Genomic DNA, 19,586 nt, shown 5'->3' with positions numbered 1-19,586 from the left:
ATTCAGGGCCTCTGCAAGCGCATGTACATGCATGCCCTTCACGCTAAGCTCTCTCTCCCTCTCCAGTGCCACACCCTTCCCATTAGCAAAAGTTTCACTCACAAGCAAAACCCTAAGATTTCTTAACGATTCTGAGGTAAGCTTTTCTCAAATGTAAATCCAGGGACCGTCTGGATTTTTGAAGCTAGTGTTTCTTTCTCTCCAACCTCCATTCTTTCTGTTGGGTCAAAAGATAAATGAGATGGAAACACAAAACCATCCAGTGGTCATGGAATGACAAAGGGAAAGTAACACAGGGTCCGGGTCTCAGTGTGTGGGTCTTGCACTAGAATCTCCATTTTCTGATGTTCTGTGGTGGCATTGTGTACACGTGCAAGTCGGCCTCGGTGCCCTCGCTCAGGAGCAGTCCTGCTTGTTTTGGGATGGGATCTCTTGATTGGTTTGCAGTTCACCAGCTAGGCCAGGCTGGCCGGTCAGCCCGGGGCTCTGAGTGTATTCTCTTCTCCAGCACTGGGATTGAATGCACACCTCTGTGTCAGTGTCTTAGTTTCTTCTCTATTGCTGTGATTAAACCCCATGACCAAGGCATCTTCTTTAAAAAGCGCTTAATTTGGGCTTCCGGTGTCAGAGGGTGAGAGTCTGTAATCTTGGAGCAAAGGCATGGCCGGAGGGAGCAGAGAGCTCCCATCTCAACCCGCAAGTTGGAGGCAGAGAGATTCCCTGGGAACGGAAACCTCAAAGGGTGCCCCCAGTGGCACAGCCTATCCAAACGGCCACTCTTCCTAAATTCTTCCCAGCACTCCCACCAGCGAGGGACCAAGTGTTCACACAGTGCCTTTAGGGGCATTGTCATTCAAAATACCACACCCCCCATTTTTAAAACACGGATTCTGGGGAGGGAGCTCGGGTCCTAATGTGGCTTTTTATTTTTTGTTTTTCCGAGATAGGGTTTCTCTGTTTTGCTCTGATTGTCCTAGAACTCACTCTGCCGACTAGGCTGGCCTCGACCTAAACTCACAGAGATCCGCCTGCCTCAGCCTCCTGAGTGCTGAGATTTAAAAGCATGCACCACCATGCCTGGCTTCAACTAGAATTTTTAAAATTTCAATTGTTTGTTGCTATTATAAAGGCATTTAAATTATTTTAAACTGGAATTTACAGATGATCAGAATACCAACAAATTTAAATAACTGTGTTAGCTCTGCCATAATCAAAGAACAGACTACTTATCACTGAAAATATTGTCTTTTTTTTTTTAGATTTATTTTTAATATGTGCATTCATGTGTGTCTGTGTGGTTATGTGCACATGAGTTCAGGTCCCCCTGGAGCTGGAGTTACTGGTGGTTGTGAGCCACATGACGTGGGTGCTGGGAATCAAACTCTGTTCCTCTGCAAGAGCAACACATGCTCTTAATTGCTGAGTCATCTCTCCAGCCCTTCATGTCCTTTCCTGGTCATCCCAAACCGGTTCTGCAGCTACTGTTGCATTTTATTTTTCAAGTTTCTTATAACTAAACTCAAACCCAAACATCCTTTAACTCAATGCAGAGTTTGCATTTGGGCCGTGATGCTGTGTATCAGCAGTTCTTGTCTGTTGCTGTGTAGGTTTCCATTGTACATGTATTGTACAGTTTGCTGTGCCTTCACTTGTTGATGGAAACTTAGCTTGCTTGTTCGTCTGATGAATAAAAATTCTGAATATTTGTGGACAAGTTTCTTTATGTGTTTTAGTTTCTCTTGAGTAAGTAGGCTTGGAATTGCCAGGTGTTACATATGGCAGTGTATATTTAACATTGCAGGAAACCACTGGGAATTAGGAAGTTTGTGTCATCTTTGCATCCACACAAGGTCTGAACTGCCCAGACTCACACCTGGGGTTTGGCAGTACTCCTTATATTGGCTGTTCCATGGGTGTACAGTACTATCTCACTGTAGACTTAATTTTTTTTTACTCTTAAACAATTTATTAATTTTAATTACATAAATTTGTATGTGTGTGTGTCACAGTGCACATCTAGAGGTCAGTGGACAATTCCAAAAGTCAGTTCTCCTACTATGAGAGTCCTGGAATTGAATTCAGGTCATCATGCTTGGCAGCCAAGCTCTCTTACCCCACTGAGCCATCTTATCAGCTCTTGACTGTCTGTTCTAACGATGTTAGCATATTTTTACATGCTTTTGACTATTGGTATAGCTTTAAATGATTTGTTTACATCTTGACTCTATTTTAATTGTATTTTTGTCTAAGCCCTCTTCACATAATATTAGATAGGTGCTGGAAATATTGTGTCCCAGTTGATGGCCTGCCTTCTTTCCCCTTCCTTGAGTCCTGCTGTAATCCCAAGCTTGTCTTGAGTTCACCATCCTCCACCCAAATACTGCAATTACAGATATGCACTGCCATGCACTGTCTTCATTTTTGCTTTGAGACAAGGGCTTGTGTAGCTCAAGCTGATCTAGAGTTCCTGATTGCTCCTGTCTCAGTCTCCAGAATGTTTGGATCCTAGGCTTGCACCTCCAAAGTTAAAAATGCTTGTGATGGTGAGAGTCAGTATGATGCTCAAGTATATGAAAGTTGGTCTACTGGTTACAGTCCCAAGCAGGGAAAGCCTGGGCCATCACCCAGCAGGTTGCTGCACCCAGCTACAGAGCTGGGAGGGCAGTTAGTGATGGCAAGCGGGGCGAGGTTTGTAATTATTCAGGGCTCCCTCTGGACCAATTTGAATGATTTCATTGTGGGTATGACTGTCTCAAGTCATCTGTTCTATCCTGGATGTCTAAGTCTGGATGCAGTAGCCTGACATTTGAGATCCTAAAAAAGGAGTGTGGTTAAGGTTTGAACTTAGTCACTTAATAAAGGAATCCGGCCTCTGGCTAGAGCCCTTCAGAACAAAATAGCATTTTGTTTGAAACTTAAGGCAATCTCTCACTTCATAGCCGAGGCTAAGCTTTAGCTCTCACCAATCCTCCTGCGTCAGCCACCTGAGTGCTGGAATTATGGGTGTGGACCACCATGAGTGGCCATAAGGGTTTTTAAAAGCCATTTTATACCATTCATGTCTGATACCAACTTTGAGCTACAGCGTTTGCTCTGAATCACTCAGCAAACAAACTGGGATGGCTCAGTGGGTAGAGGGACTTGGGGTGCTTCCCTGGCAACCTGGAACCCATGGTGGATGGAGGAAATTATCCCTTTCAGTTCTTCCTGACTCCAGTAGGAGAGCTGTGTGAGATGGTGACTTTCTCCCTCACTGGAGCCAGGGTTACCACTTTGTAGCTGAGAGTTGATTAACTGTCCCTTGTGTCAAACCTTGATCTTAATGAGTCTCAAGTAATGTGACCACCCATACAGACGGTAGGGTGATGAGCTGACACAAGGAGAGAATGTTCAGTCTAAATATCAAAGTTTATTGAAATAAAATATAATCTATAATAAAAAATACTACGGTGTTATTCACTGGTTACAGTTTTAAGTATATTAACAAAAACATCCAACGTTTTCATCCAATGATGACACTACATTTGTGGTACAACAACAAATTTGAGATTAAACACTGAATAATACTGAATCATTGTGTCAGAAACATTTTATACTTTCCCACCTATATTCAATGTCTTTTCAGGAGTAGTTTCCAAAAGTGAAACTTGAAATTTGAGACATAATTTTTAGAGGTGGTCTTAGCATAATTAGCATTAGAACAGTAAGTATTTCACAGAAATCAGTTGGGCCCTATAATGGGTCGGTACATTTTAGGTGTCTTTTTTTGAAAGAGCACACCCCAGTGCTTGTATGTCATCTCTGTTACTCATCATTCTTCACTTGCATTTAAAGCAGAAGAATGAATGATCAGAATTAGAAAAGACACTGGGACAGTGAGGAAAGGTTAGTAGGGGCACTCAGTCCTTACAGTCAATTTTGAGAGCCCGTTTCAGCTAGCACAGCGCTCCAAGTTAGCCTCACTGAAGTGGAGGAAGAAAACCTATTTCTTCTCCTTAGTGCTGTTCAAAATGACAGTTTCAGTGTTCATTCCATTTAACTTGTTACTCTCCCAAATCCACGTTTCAACCTGCTCATTCAGCCCAAGTCAAGGGAAGAGAGTCAAATGCTGTCATTAGGAAATGAGTTTCCTGGGAGATTATTCCTCTGTCATTTTGCAGTCACACATCAGTCTTCTATTATCTGGTCTTATGTGGATCTGTGATAACAGTTACCATTTTATTGAGGAAAATAAGTCTTAACAAAAACTGCTAGAAGAAACCTGGGAAGTGAAGAGACACTGCGTCCTGTCACAGTGGTTATGTCATACAAATAAGGGTGGGAAGCAACACCGACAGACATTCTCACAAAGCAGACATCATTTCTGAAGATTAAACAGCAATCTCTGTCTTCAAACTCATTGCATGACTTGGTGGTATCATAGGGCATTTCTGTTAGGTGTCATCAGCGATTCACGGTTTCTAATGGGTATTTCAGCTTCCTGACTTTCAACATAAAGCTGTGAAATGACTCCTGGAGCCGAAGAAGCAAGGACTGCCTACGGCAGGACACCATGTTGTGTATCCTCTAATTACTGAGCCGCCCTGCCTCTCCAGATGTTACAGTGCAGATGGAGAAAACATTTAAAAGGTGACAAGTGACAAATTATAATGTGAGCTGAGGAAGTCTTTACAATTCATGCTAGATAGAGTGGACGCTTTCTGGGATAAGGGAGCTTTTGTTCTTTACCGTAACATGGGGCAAGGCTTGGATTTCCTATCTCTGCCATGGCATTTTAACTAGTTAACAGGAGGGCATCATGCCCTAAAAATACCAGTTTATTAGACAAGTCTAACTAACCTTTGTCAAGACAAAGGAACATTGAATTTGAGGCAAAGTTGAAGATTTTTACCCTGTTTGAGTTAAGTTTTCTTGAGTTCAAAAGATAGAAACTAGAATCCTACATGTAAAAAAATATATGCATATATCAATTTGTTAAGCTCTATTTCCTAATAGCAGAAATACCGGGATTAAGTTAAGACATGCATGAATTAAATTTTAGATAGATTTTCAAACTAAGTTTCCCGGTGTCCTGCAAGATTTCCTCCTGTTTTGTTGTCTCTATAACTTATTCCTATCAGGGAGCTTTTAATTTTAAAGTTGCTTTAAACTGTTACCTAAGAAAAGTAAACTCAAATCTTCATAATTTTTCCCCTTAGAAGTTTAAGAAGTGTCAGACATCAATAACAAAAGATACTAAATTATTAGAGAACCAAGGACTCTAAGGTTCAAATACATTCCTTTACAGTCTCTCACTTGTACATGATCAGAATCCATTTTCACGCTAAGCCACAAATAAGTTGTCTAGACGGCAGTGGGGAGAGCAAAGTCAGTTCCTGATAATCCTCTACCCTGGAGAGATACACCAAGGGGCTCTAAATGCTACACCTGTGAAAGATAGGGGAAAACAGATTTGTAAAGTGCATGTTTAATATGCCCAAATACTCCCCAATCTTGACACTAGTCTACCGACAAAAGCAATTGCAAAACATTTTTGAAAGCCATGATGCCAAATTCAAAGGAACTCTACAGACTCTAACAGCATTAAAGAAACAAAACAAAACAAAACAAAACTGATTTAAGTAATAAAAAGTCTGCACATTCAGGAGCAGAGGATGTGCAATGTCTGTGATGATCTCAGTAATTCTCAGTGCTCAAAGTATGGCATTTACTCAGGAGAACCAAGCATTGGTGGTTGGGGAAAGAGGAGCACCCTGAATATAGAGGAAAAACTGAGGCACACAACGATTGCCAAAACAAGACAAAGTCAGGTTTGACTTTGGAAACAGGGTCTTACTACTTGCTCAGGGTGGCCTTGAACTCAGGATTCTCCTGCTTCAGCCTCTCAAACATGGGATGACAGGTGTGTGTTACCATACCCAGACAAAGTCAGGTTTCAAACACCAAATGAGCCAGAATTTCACATGTCTAATTCCTTAAAATATAAATGAGTGACTATCTTTAATGTATCTGCCTCATTTTGTCAGAAATTAATTTTCAATTTAAGTTACATGCCTAGACAGTGAAACCTGTATGCTTTTCTGTCATTAAAAAAACAAAACAAAACAAACAAACAAAAAAAACTGGTACGATGAATAAGAAAGCTAAGCAAAATGGAGTTTGCTACTTGCTTTTCTAAAGAAAGTTTAAACAAGCTGTGTATGGTGATATATATCTGTAGTCATAGCAGTGAGAAGCTGAGGCAGGAAGATTCTGGGTTTAAAGGTAGCTGAGGCTACAACAGTCGATTCCAGGCCAGCCTGGCTATATAGCAAGACCATGTCTAAAAACTTAAGCAAGACTGAGGACAATTCTGAAAATTCTTGCCTAATTTGCTAGGATTTTACAGATATCCATTCACATGCCAACACAGACAGTAACCATGAGTCATGATTTTTCCTCATATCTTCCCTCTGGTCCTCAAGGTCTACATTAAGCTTATGGTTCATGGACAAAATGTTATCAAGCTTTTGTGTGAGTACAGAATGGATAACACTGAGTTTAGTCAACTAACGTGGTATTATCTTGCTTAAGTAAGCCAAGATCAAGGAGCATGAGAAAGAATTAAAAATATAACGTAAATTATCAAACTAAAGAAGAGTGAGGCAGTAAACATAAGCTTAGATATATTCTCGAACCTAATTCAAAGCTTCTGTCTTGCCCAAATACTAGCCTGACCTTGAAACTTGGCTGGGCGTAAGGCCAAGGCTGTGATTAGCTGCCTTATACCATCCTGCTTAACTGTATATACATTTACTAGGATTTGAACCCAGGGCTTTGTGCACTCTGGGCAAATGTTCTACTTAGTGACACTCCTAGTTCAGGTGTGTGTGAATATTTTTTAAACTGACAACTTTTAGATGGATACAATGTCTTCAGATTGCTTTGAGACCCAAACAGGAGTCATGGAAAGCTGCTTCAGAGATATACACATGACTCTTGGTATTGACAAGCTCGTATAACCCACAGCATTGCTGATACAACACAGTCACTCATGAGGAAGTGCACATTAATACGGACTGGCCACTAACCTTAAGACCATTCTTTGAAAGCAAAAGAAAAGTGCCAGGGACCATATCTTCTCTTCCATCTGCCTTCTGCTAACTCTCATGTTGAGTGGGCACATGAGCCAAATGTGTATGAAATTTAGCCTAGAACCATTAAACCCCAAAATGTTTAAATTCTAATGTCTTTTAGCAATATGTGTATAACAATTTCAAGTATTACAAAGTATTGTGAGGGGGGAAATCCCTCAAAATACCATTTTCAAAGTACTAGATACCCAAATAAGCAACAATAACAATATGCCTATCACTTGCTACGTTGAGCAAAACAGGAAATAAACACGTGGCAGTTTAGATCCTTGACAGCCTTCAAGAACAGGAAAGCATATCTCAGAAATTTGTTTTAACAGAATCAAACATTTAATTTCTCCCACAGTAATCAAAACAAACATCTCATCATGACTCTTGTCATATCAAACTGAATTCCAGGAATGTAAGCATGCCTGACTTGAAGTCTCACCAGGAACAGGTCGGATTAACAGCACATTGCTTGTCATAAGTGCACATCTACTTATCTGAGCAGCACTGCTGGTTTAGAGGAAGTTGTACTTGTTTTGTTTTTTCTTCTAGAGGGAATGCAGTGTGGCAGTATTATCTTTGGAACAAATTAAGATAGTAAAAAATAACATAATTTATATATATAGATTCTTCAAGGGCAATAAATAGATATTGTATATAATTATGAAAAATATGCCTCAAGTATACTTTTAAAAATTACTCAAGGTTTATTGTTTTCTAAATGAAAGTATTAGACTGTTCTGGGGAAAGCAAACCCTGAGGTTTGAGCTTTCTCATCCAATCAGCAGAGTGCTACCATGGGTACGCTGAGGTCAGTCCACCCAAAGGGGTCTGATCTCTGACAATTTGCACTCACTCTAGGCTGGAACCAAGAAACTTACTGGGTATTTTAAACACAAATCTTACACCCCAGGCAGAGTCTGTGATTAGTCCCCATGCTATCGTAGGAAATATGAAGAAATAACAACATAAATAGACATGTAATGTAGAAGGATATAAAGGCTACAGCATGGCTGGCCCTGAAAATTTTTCCCCTTAGAACAATACTTCTCATAAATAAAACTCTACTTTTTACATATAGATTCAGCCTACAGCTGGATCACGGAGGACATTAATGACAATTTGTCTTAAGAAACTCTAGACCACTTTCTTTTTGGTAGTCTTTTGTTGCCTCCTGACCACAAGAAATATTCTCTAATTGGATGTTCAATCTGTGGTACTCCTGAATAAAGCTTCCCGAGGCTTAGGGTAAATCACACAGCTACCTGCCCTGGCAATAATCTTCAAAACAAACTTCAAATACAAAGTATATAAAAAGGACTGTTAAGGATAGTTTTCCAAACTGTATCTAGAAATACAATATGTGCTGCCTCATCACAAAGCTGAATAAATATTCTTTCAGAATCCTATAAATGATGTAAGATGTCTTAGGTTTATTTGGTTCTCATAAGTTAAAAAATCTGATTGCTTTTACATAAATTCCTTCAGATTTCTACCTATGTTCAAAATTTTAATATCTTTTCACTAGAGTCAAGAGATTAACTCTCCTTCAGAAATGTGCTTTTTACTGGTTTAAAGAACTATGCTTAATTTTCTAGCAATAAACATGATTTAAAATTTAAGGTTCAAGGTAATTCTAGAAAAAGGTAGACAGTGAACTCTGCTCTTCTCTGTCATTATTTACAAGGCTGAACATGAGTGTGGTCTCCTCCTCACTCACTATTACATCCTTAGCAAACAGAAACCACCATTCAGGCTACCTGAAGGTGCTGATATTCATCATCTCACAGCACTACAAAGTATCTGATCTGGATAGGTTATAAGTATTAGTGTAGTGTGGTTTTTTGTTTGTTTGTTTTGCTATTAGAAAATAAAAAATATTTTGTTCTATCTAAATTGGATCTAAGCTCCATTATCAGTTCTAAAGATAATAGCTAAGATGTACATTACTAAAGAAAGGTAAAGCTGTTCAAGGGCTGAACCAATTCAATGTACAATGAAGGGTCATTATTCCTGCTTTTCCCCCTCCCTATATTAAACTCCTCGTTTCTCATGGATTAGAACATAATTTAACAACATAAAGTTTCAGAAATAATTGTGCTAATAATTACATCTTGAGAAGGATCAGACTCACTCAGTGACCTCCATCCATTGTCAGACAGAACACAGTAGCTTACTAACTGATTGGAGTTGCTATGTTACTAGACACAAAGTAGAAGTGATATACTTATTTGGCTACGAGTGACAATACACAACAGTTCCAACTTGTAACATAAAACTCCAGCTCATAAAGAGTGTATTTGTGTAACTTGAAAACGTTGATTGTAACAAAGTATCAACCTTCCCCTGGAAAACATGAGCAAAATCCATTGGGAGATCAGGCACAGACGGTAGGTACTGGGTCTTCCTTTCCGTCATCTGCATAGGTGGTTCCCAGAGACACCAGCACTTCCTATAAAATCGCACAGCTATTTTTTTCCTTTTCTTTCTCTTTGTCTTTTTCCCGAGGTTCCTTGCGTTTCCGGTCACTATTCCCAGGCTGTTTTACACTTGATGGAGAGGCTTGGGCTGGTTGTCCCTGCAGTATGAAAAACACACATGGGAAGGGATGATTAACTCTTTCTGGCACCGAATCAGAGCTAGCTAGAGCTACAAAGCAAAGGCAAACTCGCAGAAACAGAAGCTTTGGGGGCACGGCTTCTGCTCACTGGTGTTAGGATAGAGATGCCCTGGGTTTGGATAGAGATGCCCCTGGTCCAACAGTTGGCCTGCTCCTTTGGGAGGTTTGGGTATCTTAGGGAGGAGGGCCTAGCTGGTCCATATAAAGGTGAGTGTGAGGGATATGGCAGGGCATGTCTCCTGCCTAGCTCAGCTGCTGCTTCCTGATGGAAAGGATAGAAATTCTCTGTTACCAACTCCCATCTCCACCAGCTGAGCACTATTCAACTACCGTGTTTTCCTCATGGTGAATTGGACCCTCTACTGTAAGTCACAACAAACCTTTCTTCTCTAAGTTACTTCTTTCAAGAGTGAGAGAAGTAGTTAATATACAGGATATCTCATCTATAATGTATAATTAATTAATGTACTCATTATTCCAAATACATAATTATCCACAGCCATTTTAGCTTCTAGTTTAAGAAATATGTTAAAGTGACAATTTTGGTAAACTATAACATTTATTCAGGACTTCATTAAATATCATAATGAGCTGGAGGGATGGCTCAACAGTTAAGAGCACTGACTGCTCTTCCAGAGATTCTGAGTTCAATTCCCAGCAACCTCATGGTGGCTGACGACCATCTGTAATGGAATCTGATTTCCTCTTCTGGTGTGTGTGAAAACAGAGCATTCATATACATAAAATAAATAAATCTTAAAAAAAAAGAGTTAAAAAATATCATAATGAACAGATCTTAAGAGCAAAAAACGAGAATGCTGAGAACTGAGACTGTAAAATAATAAGTGCCTGCTATGAGATCAGACAACTGAATGACATGAAAAGCTGATTCTAACCTGGTGGGACTCAGCAGCTAAGCTGGGGTAGTTGGTGTCTGATTTAGAGGCAGAAGCTTTACATGTATTTTAGTGGAGAAAGAGAGGGACACACAGAGAGAGAATGTGTGTGCACTTGTACGTGGTGCGGATACAAGCCACAGGTGTACATGTCGCTGTTTCCTTATTTCCTTGAGAGATTTCTCTCACAGAATCTGAAGCTAGGCTGGCCATCAAGCCCCTGAGATCCTCCTGTCTGCCCACATCAGTTCTGGGGTTATAGTTGCATGATTATGTCTGGCCTTCTACATGAATACTGGGGATTTGAACTTAGGTCTTCGTGTTTGCTGAGCCATCGCCCCAGTGAATTCTGTACTTGGTTTCATGGGTTCCTAAAAGGCATCTTGTTTTCTTGTACACCAATGCCAAAGGAAAAGGTTCTGGCATGGTATAGGTTAGAATAAGAGAAAGGGATACTTTTTCATTCATGAAATGAGATTCAGAATGTAGAAACTTGTGTGACAGTCATATTTTACTACCTAAAACATGAACCAACAAAAGTGACAAAGAGAGATACACTAACCTTTGCTGAATATGTATTAGAAATTGAGTTAAATCCTAGAATTGTTGTTTCTAAAGAAGCCTCAGGATGAGGTCTTCTGTTTTACTGACAGGGAAAGGGGCCATGAAAGATGAGGACTGTGACCTGGTGTTTGCAATAGGAAGTGGGAACTAGCAGGAACAAGGAGCCCATACCTCTCTGGCTCCAAAAATTGCCCTCTTTCCAGCAAAACCTCATGCTGTCTCCAGCTCAACGGAAGCACTTTGTTCAAGTTGGTTTATAGTTTGTAGCGCTAAAGAACTTAAGAAAAAGGCTAAATAATCTTATCAGAATCTCGGAAAAATATCATCATAAAATCAGAAATATGTTAAGATAGCAAAAAAACTTAGAATAATGTGAAAAAAAATCCCACGGAAAGGGCTAGAGAGATGGCTCAGCAGGTCTGAGCACTTGTTCTTGTGGCACATCTGGGTCAACTCCTATAACCTACATGGTGGCTCACAACTGTTCATAACTCCAGTTCTTGGGGATCAGATGCCCTCTTCTGACTTCTGTAGGCACTGGACACACACATGGTACACAGATATATGTGCAAAACACTTATGTACATAAAATAAGATAAATATAAAAACAAAGCAAAACAACAACAAAAACCCAAACCCTTGGGTACTAATATGCTAACACAGCTAAAAAAGCCAGAGCCAAATTACAACTGCTTCTCCCAAACAGAAATTCCTTCACTGCTAAAGTAACTGTCACATTTGAGATTGGCAGAGCTGCAGTTTTACCTGGGTCTGTATGGAAGTGGTGGCAGCAGCCACAGCCGCCTGCGCCTGCTCCTGTTCCTGGTAGTACTGAGAGGCCCGTCTGTCCTCCTCCTCCTGGAGTTTCTTCGCCAGCTCCAGGTCACTAATTCCTTCTGGGATTTGCTCCCAGTTGATTTCTTGGCTCTGCTGTTCTTGTTGCAGTGACAGTGCCATAAGGTAGTCCTGAGGAGTTCAATCAAACCAGTTTCAGCGTTGAGATGAGACCCAGGAACCAGCCAGTGTGAAGACAGACACCCACTAATGGCTTTTACACCACATTTGTTTGTTTGTTTGGTTTGGTTTGTTTTTTGAGGGGATGTTGTTTTGTTTTTGTTTTTTGGGACAGGGTTTCTCTGTGTAGCTCTGGCCCTACTGTAACTTGCTCTGTAGACCAGCCTGGCCTTGATCTCATAGAAATCCTCCTGTCTCTGCCTCCCCAGTGCTCAGATTAAAGGTGTAAGCCAACATTGCCTGGCCCTACAGCACAGATTTTTTTTTTTAATTTATTTTTTTTCAGCACAGAATTTTTTTAAAAACTCTATTTCTAAGGACTTTTTTGCAGAGCTACACATTATCATAGTTTTAGAATTCTTTTCTGGAAGCAATAAATAAGGCATTCAAGAAAACTATTGAAAAAAGGATCTTGTTTAAAAAAGAAACACATGAGTATGGAAAATTCAGACAAAAGCGAAAACCAGAAATATGAAAGCTGAAATCACTGTAACAGATGTAGCCACTGAGTATTTATAGCCATCTAGTATTTTCTCTATTCACATTTAAATTCAAACACATCTCCCACCCTTTGAAACTATTTTAATCTTTTACTTTCCATTTAATGTTTGCTTTTAAAATATTCCAAGAACTTCATAAGATTATTTACTCATTTTTCTTCCCCTCCTCCCAAAAATGTTTTGTTCTGTTCTGAGGCAAGTCTTACTAAGTGTCTGGGCTGGTCTCAGTTTCAGATCTTTGCACCTAGGCCTACTGAGGGCTGGGATTACCGCTCGAAGGGTGACTTTTGTTTTCATTTTACTTTATTTAGTTATCCATTTTTGAGAGAGGCCCGAGCTATGTAAACCTCAAAGTTGCTATGTTGACCTTGCAGCCACCTTTTCCCCTCAGCCTCTCAAGTTCTGGGATTACAGGCTGTGCTACGATAGGAAGTCCTGCTAGTTTTTTATTGTTGCCCTTTGTTTTGATACAGGTTTCAGTCTATAGCAGATGTCAAACTTCGCATTCATCCTGCTTCAGCTTCTAAAACGCTAAGATTATAGGCATGAGCCACCATGCCTGTCTCAAAAGATGAATTTTAAAAAATGCATATGTATGTGTATGCAGTACGTGTGTGTGCCTGTGAGCGGAAGCCAGAGAACAACTTCTGGGGGTGGGGTGGTACAGGCTTGTGCATGTGTGCACACCTATGGTGGCCAGAGCAGGACACTTGGTGTCTTGTATCTTCTGTTATTCTCTGTATTAGGGTCTTGAGACCGGGTGTCTCAGTGAAATAGAGGTTCATCTTTTGTACTAAGCCAAGCCAGGTAGATGTGGGGGGATGCCGACAACAATTTTACCTGATCTATTTGGTCTTGTTGACCTTTGTACACAGTCTCAGGATCTGAAGGAGGCCGAAGATGGAATTCTGAGTCACAGAAATTTCCATCACCATCCACATTGTGCAGGCTTTCCCAGACAACTTTTTCTTCAGTAAGAAACCCCTGGTCTGTTACCAACAAATACAGTTGACCCTTAATAAGAATAACAAAAGAAAAAGGAGTGTTAAATTCTCCCAAACTAGCCAACATTATATTTATCAAATATTTTAAATTCATATGCTTGGAGTACAGTAATTATTCTAGCTATATCTATGCAACCCAATAAGAAGACCGAGCAGATAATGTCTCTGTTCACATTCAATTGGTGTTGCCTGTAGCTGGCCCAGTGTAAAAGGAGATAATGAGCTGCTGGCATGCTAACTAGCAGACAGCTCTGCCGTTTGCAATCCCATTTTACAAATAGATATACCAGAAAGTGAATACAAAAAGAAAAAAGAAGGGAAAAATGAAAGAAAGAAAGAAAGAAAGAAAGAAAGAAAGAAAGAAAGAAAGAAAGAAAGAAAGAAAAAGAGAAGGGGAAAGAGAGAGAGAGAAAGGTTCCATATTGTCTGGTTTTGTTAAAAAAAAAAAAAGCTGAAATGACTAATCTAACCCAGCAGCCTTTCCCTTCCTTTGTACCATTTTGCTCCTTTAAAAAACAAGAACAACAACAAAAAACCCAAAACTATGTGTCAATGTGGGCTGGTGCACAACTGCAGTGCCCCGAGGAACTGGAAGTGTGTCATATCCCCTGAAGCTGGAGTTACAGTCTGTTGTGAGGTCCTGGGTGCTAGAAACGACTCAGGTTCTCTGCAAGAGCAGTGCAGGGTCTTCAGCCATGCTATCTCTCCAGTGCCATTTGTTTTTTTAAGTGCCCCACCACTGAGCTACGAAAATCTTTAGCCTTGTTATTGTTTAATCAACAACACACTATATTCATGAATATTGCCTAGCTCCTCCAGCTCAGCTGTGTGGCTGTGTGTCCCTTCTACCTCTGTGTAAGGGTAAAGGACAAAGCTTTGCCTATGGAGTCATTTCCCTACTCCTACTTACACATTTATTACCCTTTTTTTTTTTTTTTTTTTTTTTTTACCTTGAGACAGGATCTCACTATGTAGCTCTGGCTGTCCTGAACTCTCTATGTAGATAAGGCTGGCCTTGAACTCATAGAAATCCCCCTGGTGGGATTAAAGTCTTGTACCACTAGGCCTAGCTTCTTCCTCTTCCCTACCTTTAAAATAAACGGACATTTTCTCATTCATCAGTTACCTTTAAAATAACTAAATGAGAAAAAAAAAAACAAAACTAAATGGATCTTCAGTTAAATGTGGCATTCTGTGGGGAAGAAGCTGTCACTCTTAGTCAAGGTGTAAACAGAATTAACAAATTATTATATTTATTTATTTTGCAGTGCTGGTGAGTGAATCCAGGGCCTTGCAGAACCAGTTAGGCAAGTTTATTCACCACTCTGCTACTCCTCAAGGCAACTACTTGTTTCTCACCAGCTTTAGTATCACCCAGAACATCAGTTTTCCTTCCTAATCTCTAGCAGGAAGAAGGCAAGCAAAGCAAACCGCACAGCCTATTATCTCCCATCTTATAATGCAGATCTCTCTAGAATCACAGGTTGGCCAGGCAGAGTGGCACACACCTTTGATCCTAGTGCTTGGGAGGCAGAGGCAGGTGAGTTCCAGGCCAGCCTTGTCTATATAGTGAGTTCCAAGACAGCCAGAGCTATAGAGTATCTTGAAAACCAAATCAATCAATCAAGTAATCAATCAATCAATTAATCACAGATTGATCTTCACCTGTGGGAAAATGCTTGTTTCTAACATCTCTGGAATCTTTACTTTTTTCTCTCTAGTGAGTCTGTCAATGTTTAAAAATATCAACTCTCTCACAATAAAATATATATATATATATATATATATATATATATATATATATAAATGGGGAGGGCAGTGGGATGGCTTCATGGGTAAAAGATAATCTGCATTTGATTCCTGGTACCCATTTGGTAGAAAGAGAGAACTGATTTGCCAAAGTTGTCCCTTTATCACCATAAGCCGCACTATGGCTCACATGTGTCTCTGCCTGAGCATTCACACAAACTTTGTCCACCTCCCAAAAAATAATGAATAACAAACAAGTAAACAAAACAACCCAAGAGGCAGGTGCAGCAGTGTGCTTTTGGTACTAGGTGCAAGGAAACCTGAGGTGGGAACACACTTGGGTCCTGGATTTTGGGAGTTGTAGAGAGTCTGAGAGTCTGAGGCCAAGCATGGTGGCAGTATCCCTGCACATAGGTGGCGGGCAAATCTCTATGAGTTACAGGCCAGCCTGGTCTACATAGTAAATTCCAGGCTGGCCAAAGCTACACAGTAAAGCTGCATCATAAAACAAAACAAACAAACAAATACATGAAAAACCTTGGGTTCCACACCCATACCACTAAACCCCCTACAGGGATGAGCCATCACCCTATGTCCAACATCTCCTTTTTTGGCAAACCATTTTATAAAAAAAAAAAAAAGCTCTTAATGATGTTTATTTCTTTTAAGTGTGTGTGTGTGTGTGTGTGTGTGTGTGTGTGTGTGTGTGTTCAGGAATCGTGTGACCTGGGTTCAAATTCAGGTCCTCTGGAAGTACAGCTAGTGCTCTTAACTGAAGCATCTCTCAAGCCCTCAGCAAACCCTTTCTAGGTGTTGCCTGCTACAGCCTTCTCCATTCCAGCCACTCTTAAATAATTCAAATTCTTTTGTTGCCACTCTAATCCTCTCCTCCTGCCTTGTCTGTCCCCAAGGTTCTTACCTCTTTCCCCTTAGCTTCCTAGATGCCACACTCTAGCTTCCCTCTTGGCCTCTTTTTTTCTCAGCTCTCTTTACTAATGTTTCTTCCTTGAACTGAGCCTTTAAAAGTTGTCATTCATTAAATCTCTATTTTAGGCTTTCTCTTTTGATTCTTTTTTTCTTGTAAACTCCCAAATTAGTATATTTTCTTGTAAATCCTAAAATTCTATCTATATGCCCAAATCATTCCAGCATTGAAGCATTTGCCCAGGATTTCCACTTTGAAGGGCACCTCTTAGATCCCGGTACTCTTAACCTCTGAGCAATCTCTCCAGCCCTTTCTCTTTTCCTTTCTTTTTTTTCTTATGTCTGTTTCTTTTGAGACAATGCTTATAACTCTGGCTGGTCTTGAACTCAGAGATTCATCTACGTCCCAAGTCCCAAGTAAGATTAAAGTTGTGAACTACCATGAATGGCCAGTCATGTATGATTCAATAAGGAACATCATCATCCACATAGGACCCAGCAATCACTGATTTTTCAAAGTCAATAGAGAGATCTGGCTGATCTGTCTCCTGTTTCACTCTCCAATCTTTCCACATTGCATGTTCATTACCACAACTTGTCCAAATCACTATAATCTACTTTTTTATCTCTTGGAGTGTCTCATAACTAAATCCCACATCACGCTCAAAGTCCACAGCACATTAATGTCATACAAGGGATAGGAGGGCACATGACACTAGTGCAGCATTGTTTAGCTACAGAATAAACTTTATAGGGAATCTTAGAAGCAGAATAAAAGAGAAAAGATATTTTCTGAGCTCCCATGATCTTATAGATAGTTCTGATTGGTCTACACACAGGCAAATCCTTTTCAGCCTCACAAAGCTGGGAATACCTAGCTGACCAGTAAAGATGCTCTGGTTGGGGATAATGCTCTAACAGAAGAGAGAACAACAGAAGGTATGCAGCTCTGTGGTACAGGGCTTACAATGAGATGAGGAGTACAAGGGGGAAAGAGAGGGAAGGGAGGAGAAGGAGGGAGACAGAATGATGAGGGAGGAGATGGAGCGGAAGGAGAGAGGGAAAGCTCATAGCTACCAATGACAGCCAGACACTTTGTTTTTCCACAGAATTATTTCATTCCTACTCACTCTTAGGCCAAAAGAAGAAAAGAAACACTAAGGCCATTAAGAAACCAAGGTTCATTTTTTTCTCTAAGACTCTGGTCTACGAGTCCACGTTTCTTGTTTCATGTAATTTACTTCTAAGCTTCCAGCTTACAACTCTCTTTTGATCCCTACTATCTCAGGGCCTTTGCATGTCTACTGCCAGTTATTTCTGCGGTTATTTTTGTTGTTAACTGAGTGAATTCTTAGATGATTCATTCTCAAATGTCAGTTTTTTGTTTTGTTTTGCTTTTTTGTTTGTTTGTTTGTTTGTTTTTGTTTTCGAGACAGGGTTTCTCTGTGTAGCTTTGGTTGTCCTGGGCTCACATTGTAGACCAGGCTGGCCTCGAATTCACAGAAATACACCTGCCTTTGCCTCCCAGAGTACTGGAATTATAGTGTGTGCCACCTTGCTTTTGCTTTTTTCCTTCCTTCCTTCCCTCCTTCCTTCCTTCCTTCCTTCCTTCCTTCCTTCCTTCCTTCCCTCCTTCCTTCCTTCCTTCCTTCTTCCTTCCTTGTGGCAGTACTGGGGACTGAATCTAGAGTCTTGTGCATGCTGGGTAAATGCTGTAAGTGCTCTACCACTGAGCTGTATACCCAAGTCCTTACGCTAGTGTATATGTAACATTCTCAGGGAAGTCTTTCCAGATAAAATCCTGGTATGAGCTCTCAGAGCCTGTGACATGTGCCCTTGACAGAAGCATCTCAGTATCAAATAAAGAAATCAAATGTCAGAAACCTTGGCTGCTGTATCTATGGCTGCAGTTGTCCTGCTTAGCTTAGCTAATAAATTTGGAGCTTGAAGAGGACAAGGAAAACAAAATGATGTGGCAGCCACTCTGATCTGACATCCTTTGACTTTAGGTTCTTGATCTTGTACATACCTAGGTATGTTGCATGTACTCTTCTAAAAATAAGACAGTAATAGAAGAGCTATGGCTTTGGGGTATTCTTTCATTGGCAAACAAACCATTTTATAGTATTCTATGTCATCCATTGATTATAAAGCATTGATGGAAACATAAAGATGTGATTTATGACTTCAATAAGCTACTTTCATTTAGAAAATAAACACACATTCACAGGAGAGGAAAATTGGTAACAAGACACAAAACAGTAAAAAACCAGCATTGTCATGAAGATGATGTGTCTGGGTGTGTCTGGGGGTGGGGAGTCTTGTTATGAAGTCTGGTCTGAACTTGAACTTTTTTTTTTTTTTTGAGACAGGGTTTCTCTGTGTATCCTTGGCTGTCCTAGACTCGCTTTGTAGACCAGCACACCCAGCTTAGACTTGAATTTATAATCCTCCTGCTCAGCCTCCTCAGAAGCTGGGGTCACAGGTGAGCACCAACACTTCAGCTTAGGGCAAATCTTAATTCTAATTTCTAATATCAGCCTGGTTCTAACTCTAGGTAGTTTATTTCCTCTAAGAAACAGCCTAGCTAGTCATGGTAGCACATGTGTTCCAAAGGCTGAGGCAGGAAGATCTCCAATTCAAGGCCAATGTGGGCTACTCAGTGAAATCCTCTCTAGAAGAAAGTAAAAAAGTAAACACCTGAATGCATCAATCTATGATTAGAAACTTGAGACTTCAAAAATAAAAGCTGACCAAGGTAACATTTCAATTGCTAATCCATTCCATTCTAAAACAGTATTTAATAATTACCTTTACAACATAATAGCTAAAGAATATTATGCTAAATCTTATTCTGCAGCAGATCAAAACACATCTCTAAATCAAACTCCTTTGATCAAGAGTAAAAAATATCTGTTGCTATATCCTACCTTGTATTTTGTCATGGTGCTAAAATGATTATTCCGAAAGAACACACAGAGTTCTCCTTCCTGAACCGTTGAAGTCAGTTCACATAATCCATGGTACGTCAGTTGAGTGGCTGTACTGTTTAGAAACTGCTCAGCTACAAAGCCTACGGAACCAATGTGTACTATGAGAAGGAAGAATTATTTCAAAGTCAGAAAGTTACTTTTCCTATTTACATTTGTTCCAACTGTATACAAAGTCCCATTAATATAAGACTTTTCTGTTAC

At 40.1% G+C, this 19,586-nt stretch overlaps 1 protein-coding gene across 2 annotated transcripts in view; it reads right to left on the bottom strand.

The window, feature by feature from the left end:
• Positions 1–3,389: 3,389 nt before the first annotated feature.
• Positions 3,390–19,586, bottom strand: part of Mindy2 (MINDY lysine 48 deubiquitinase 2) — a 55,954-nt gene continuing 39,757 nt past the window's right edge. The window contains exons 6-9 of one of the 2 annotated variants that reach the window (XM_060384814.1): positions 19,323–19,483; positions 13,556–13,729; positions 11,967–12,167; positions 3,390–9,699 (exon numbers count right to left, since the gene is read on the bottom strand). In XM_060384814.1, coding sequence (XP_060240797.1) covers positions 9,574–9,699; positions 11,967–12,167; positions 13,556–13,729; positions 19,323–19,483 — 662 coding nt within the window. In that variant the 3' untranslated portion in view covers positions 3,390–9,573. The remainder of the gene's footprint in view (positions 9,700–11,966; positions 12,168–13,555; positions 13,730–19,322; positions 19,484–19,586) is intronic. The other variant, XM_060384815.1, reaches the window with a different exon arrangement.

This window comes from Meriones unguiculatus, chromosome 6 (assembly GCF_030254825.1).
Source record: "Meriones unguiculatus strain TT.TT164.6M chromosome 6, Bangor_MerUng_6.1, whole genome shotgun sequence".
NCBI classification, from domain to species: Eukaryota; Metazoa; Chordata; class Mammalia; order Rodentia; family Muridae; genus Meriones; species Meriones unguiculatus.
The sequence above is the reverse complement of the archived record's forward strand: the minus strand, read 5'-3'. Positions and strand labels throughout refer to the sequence as shown.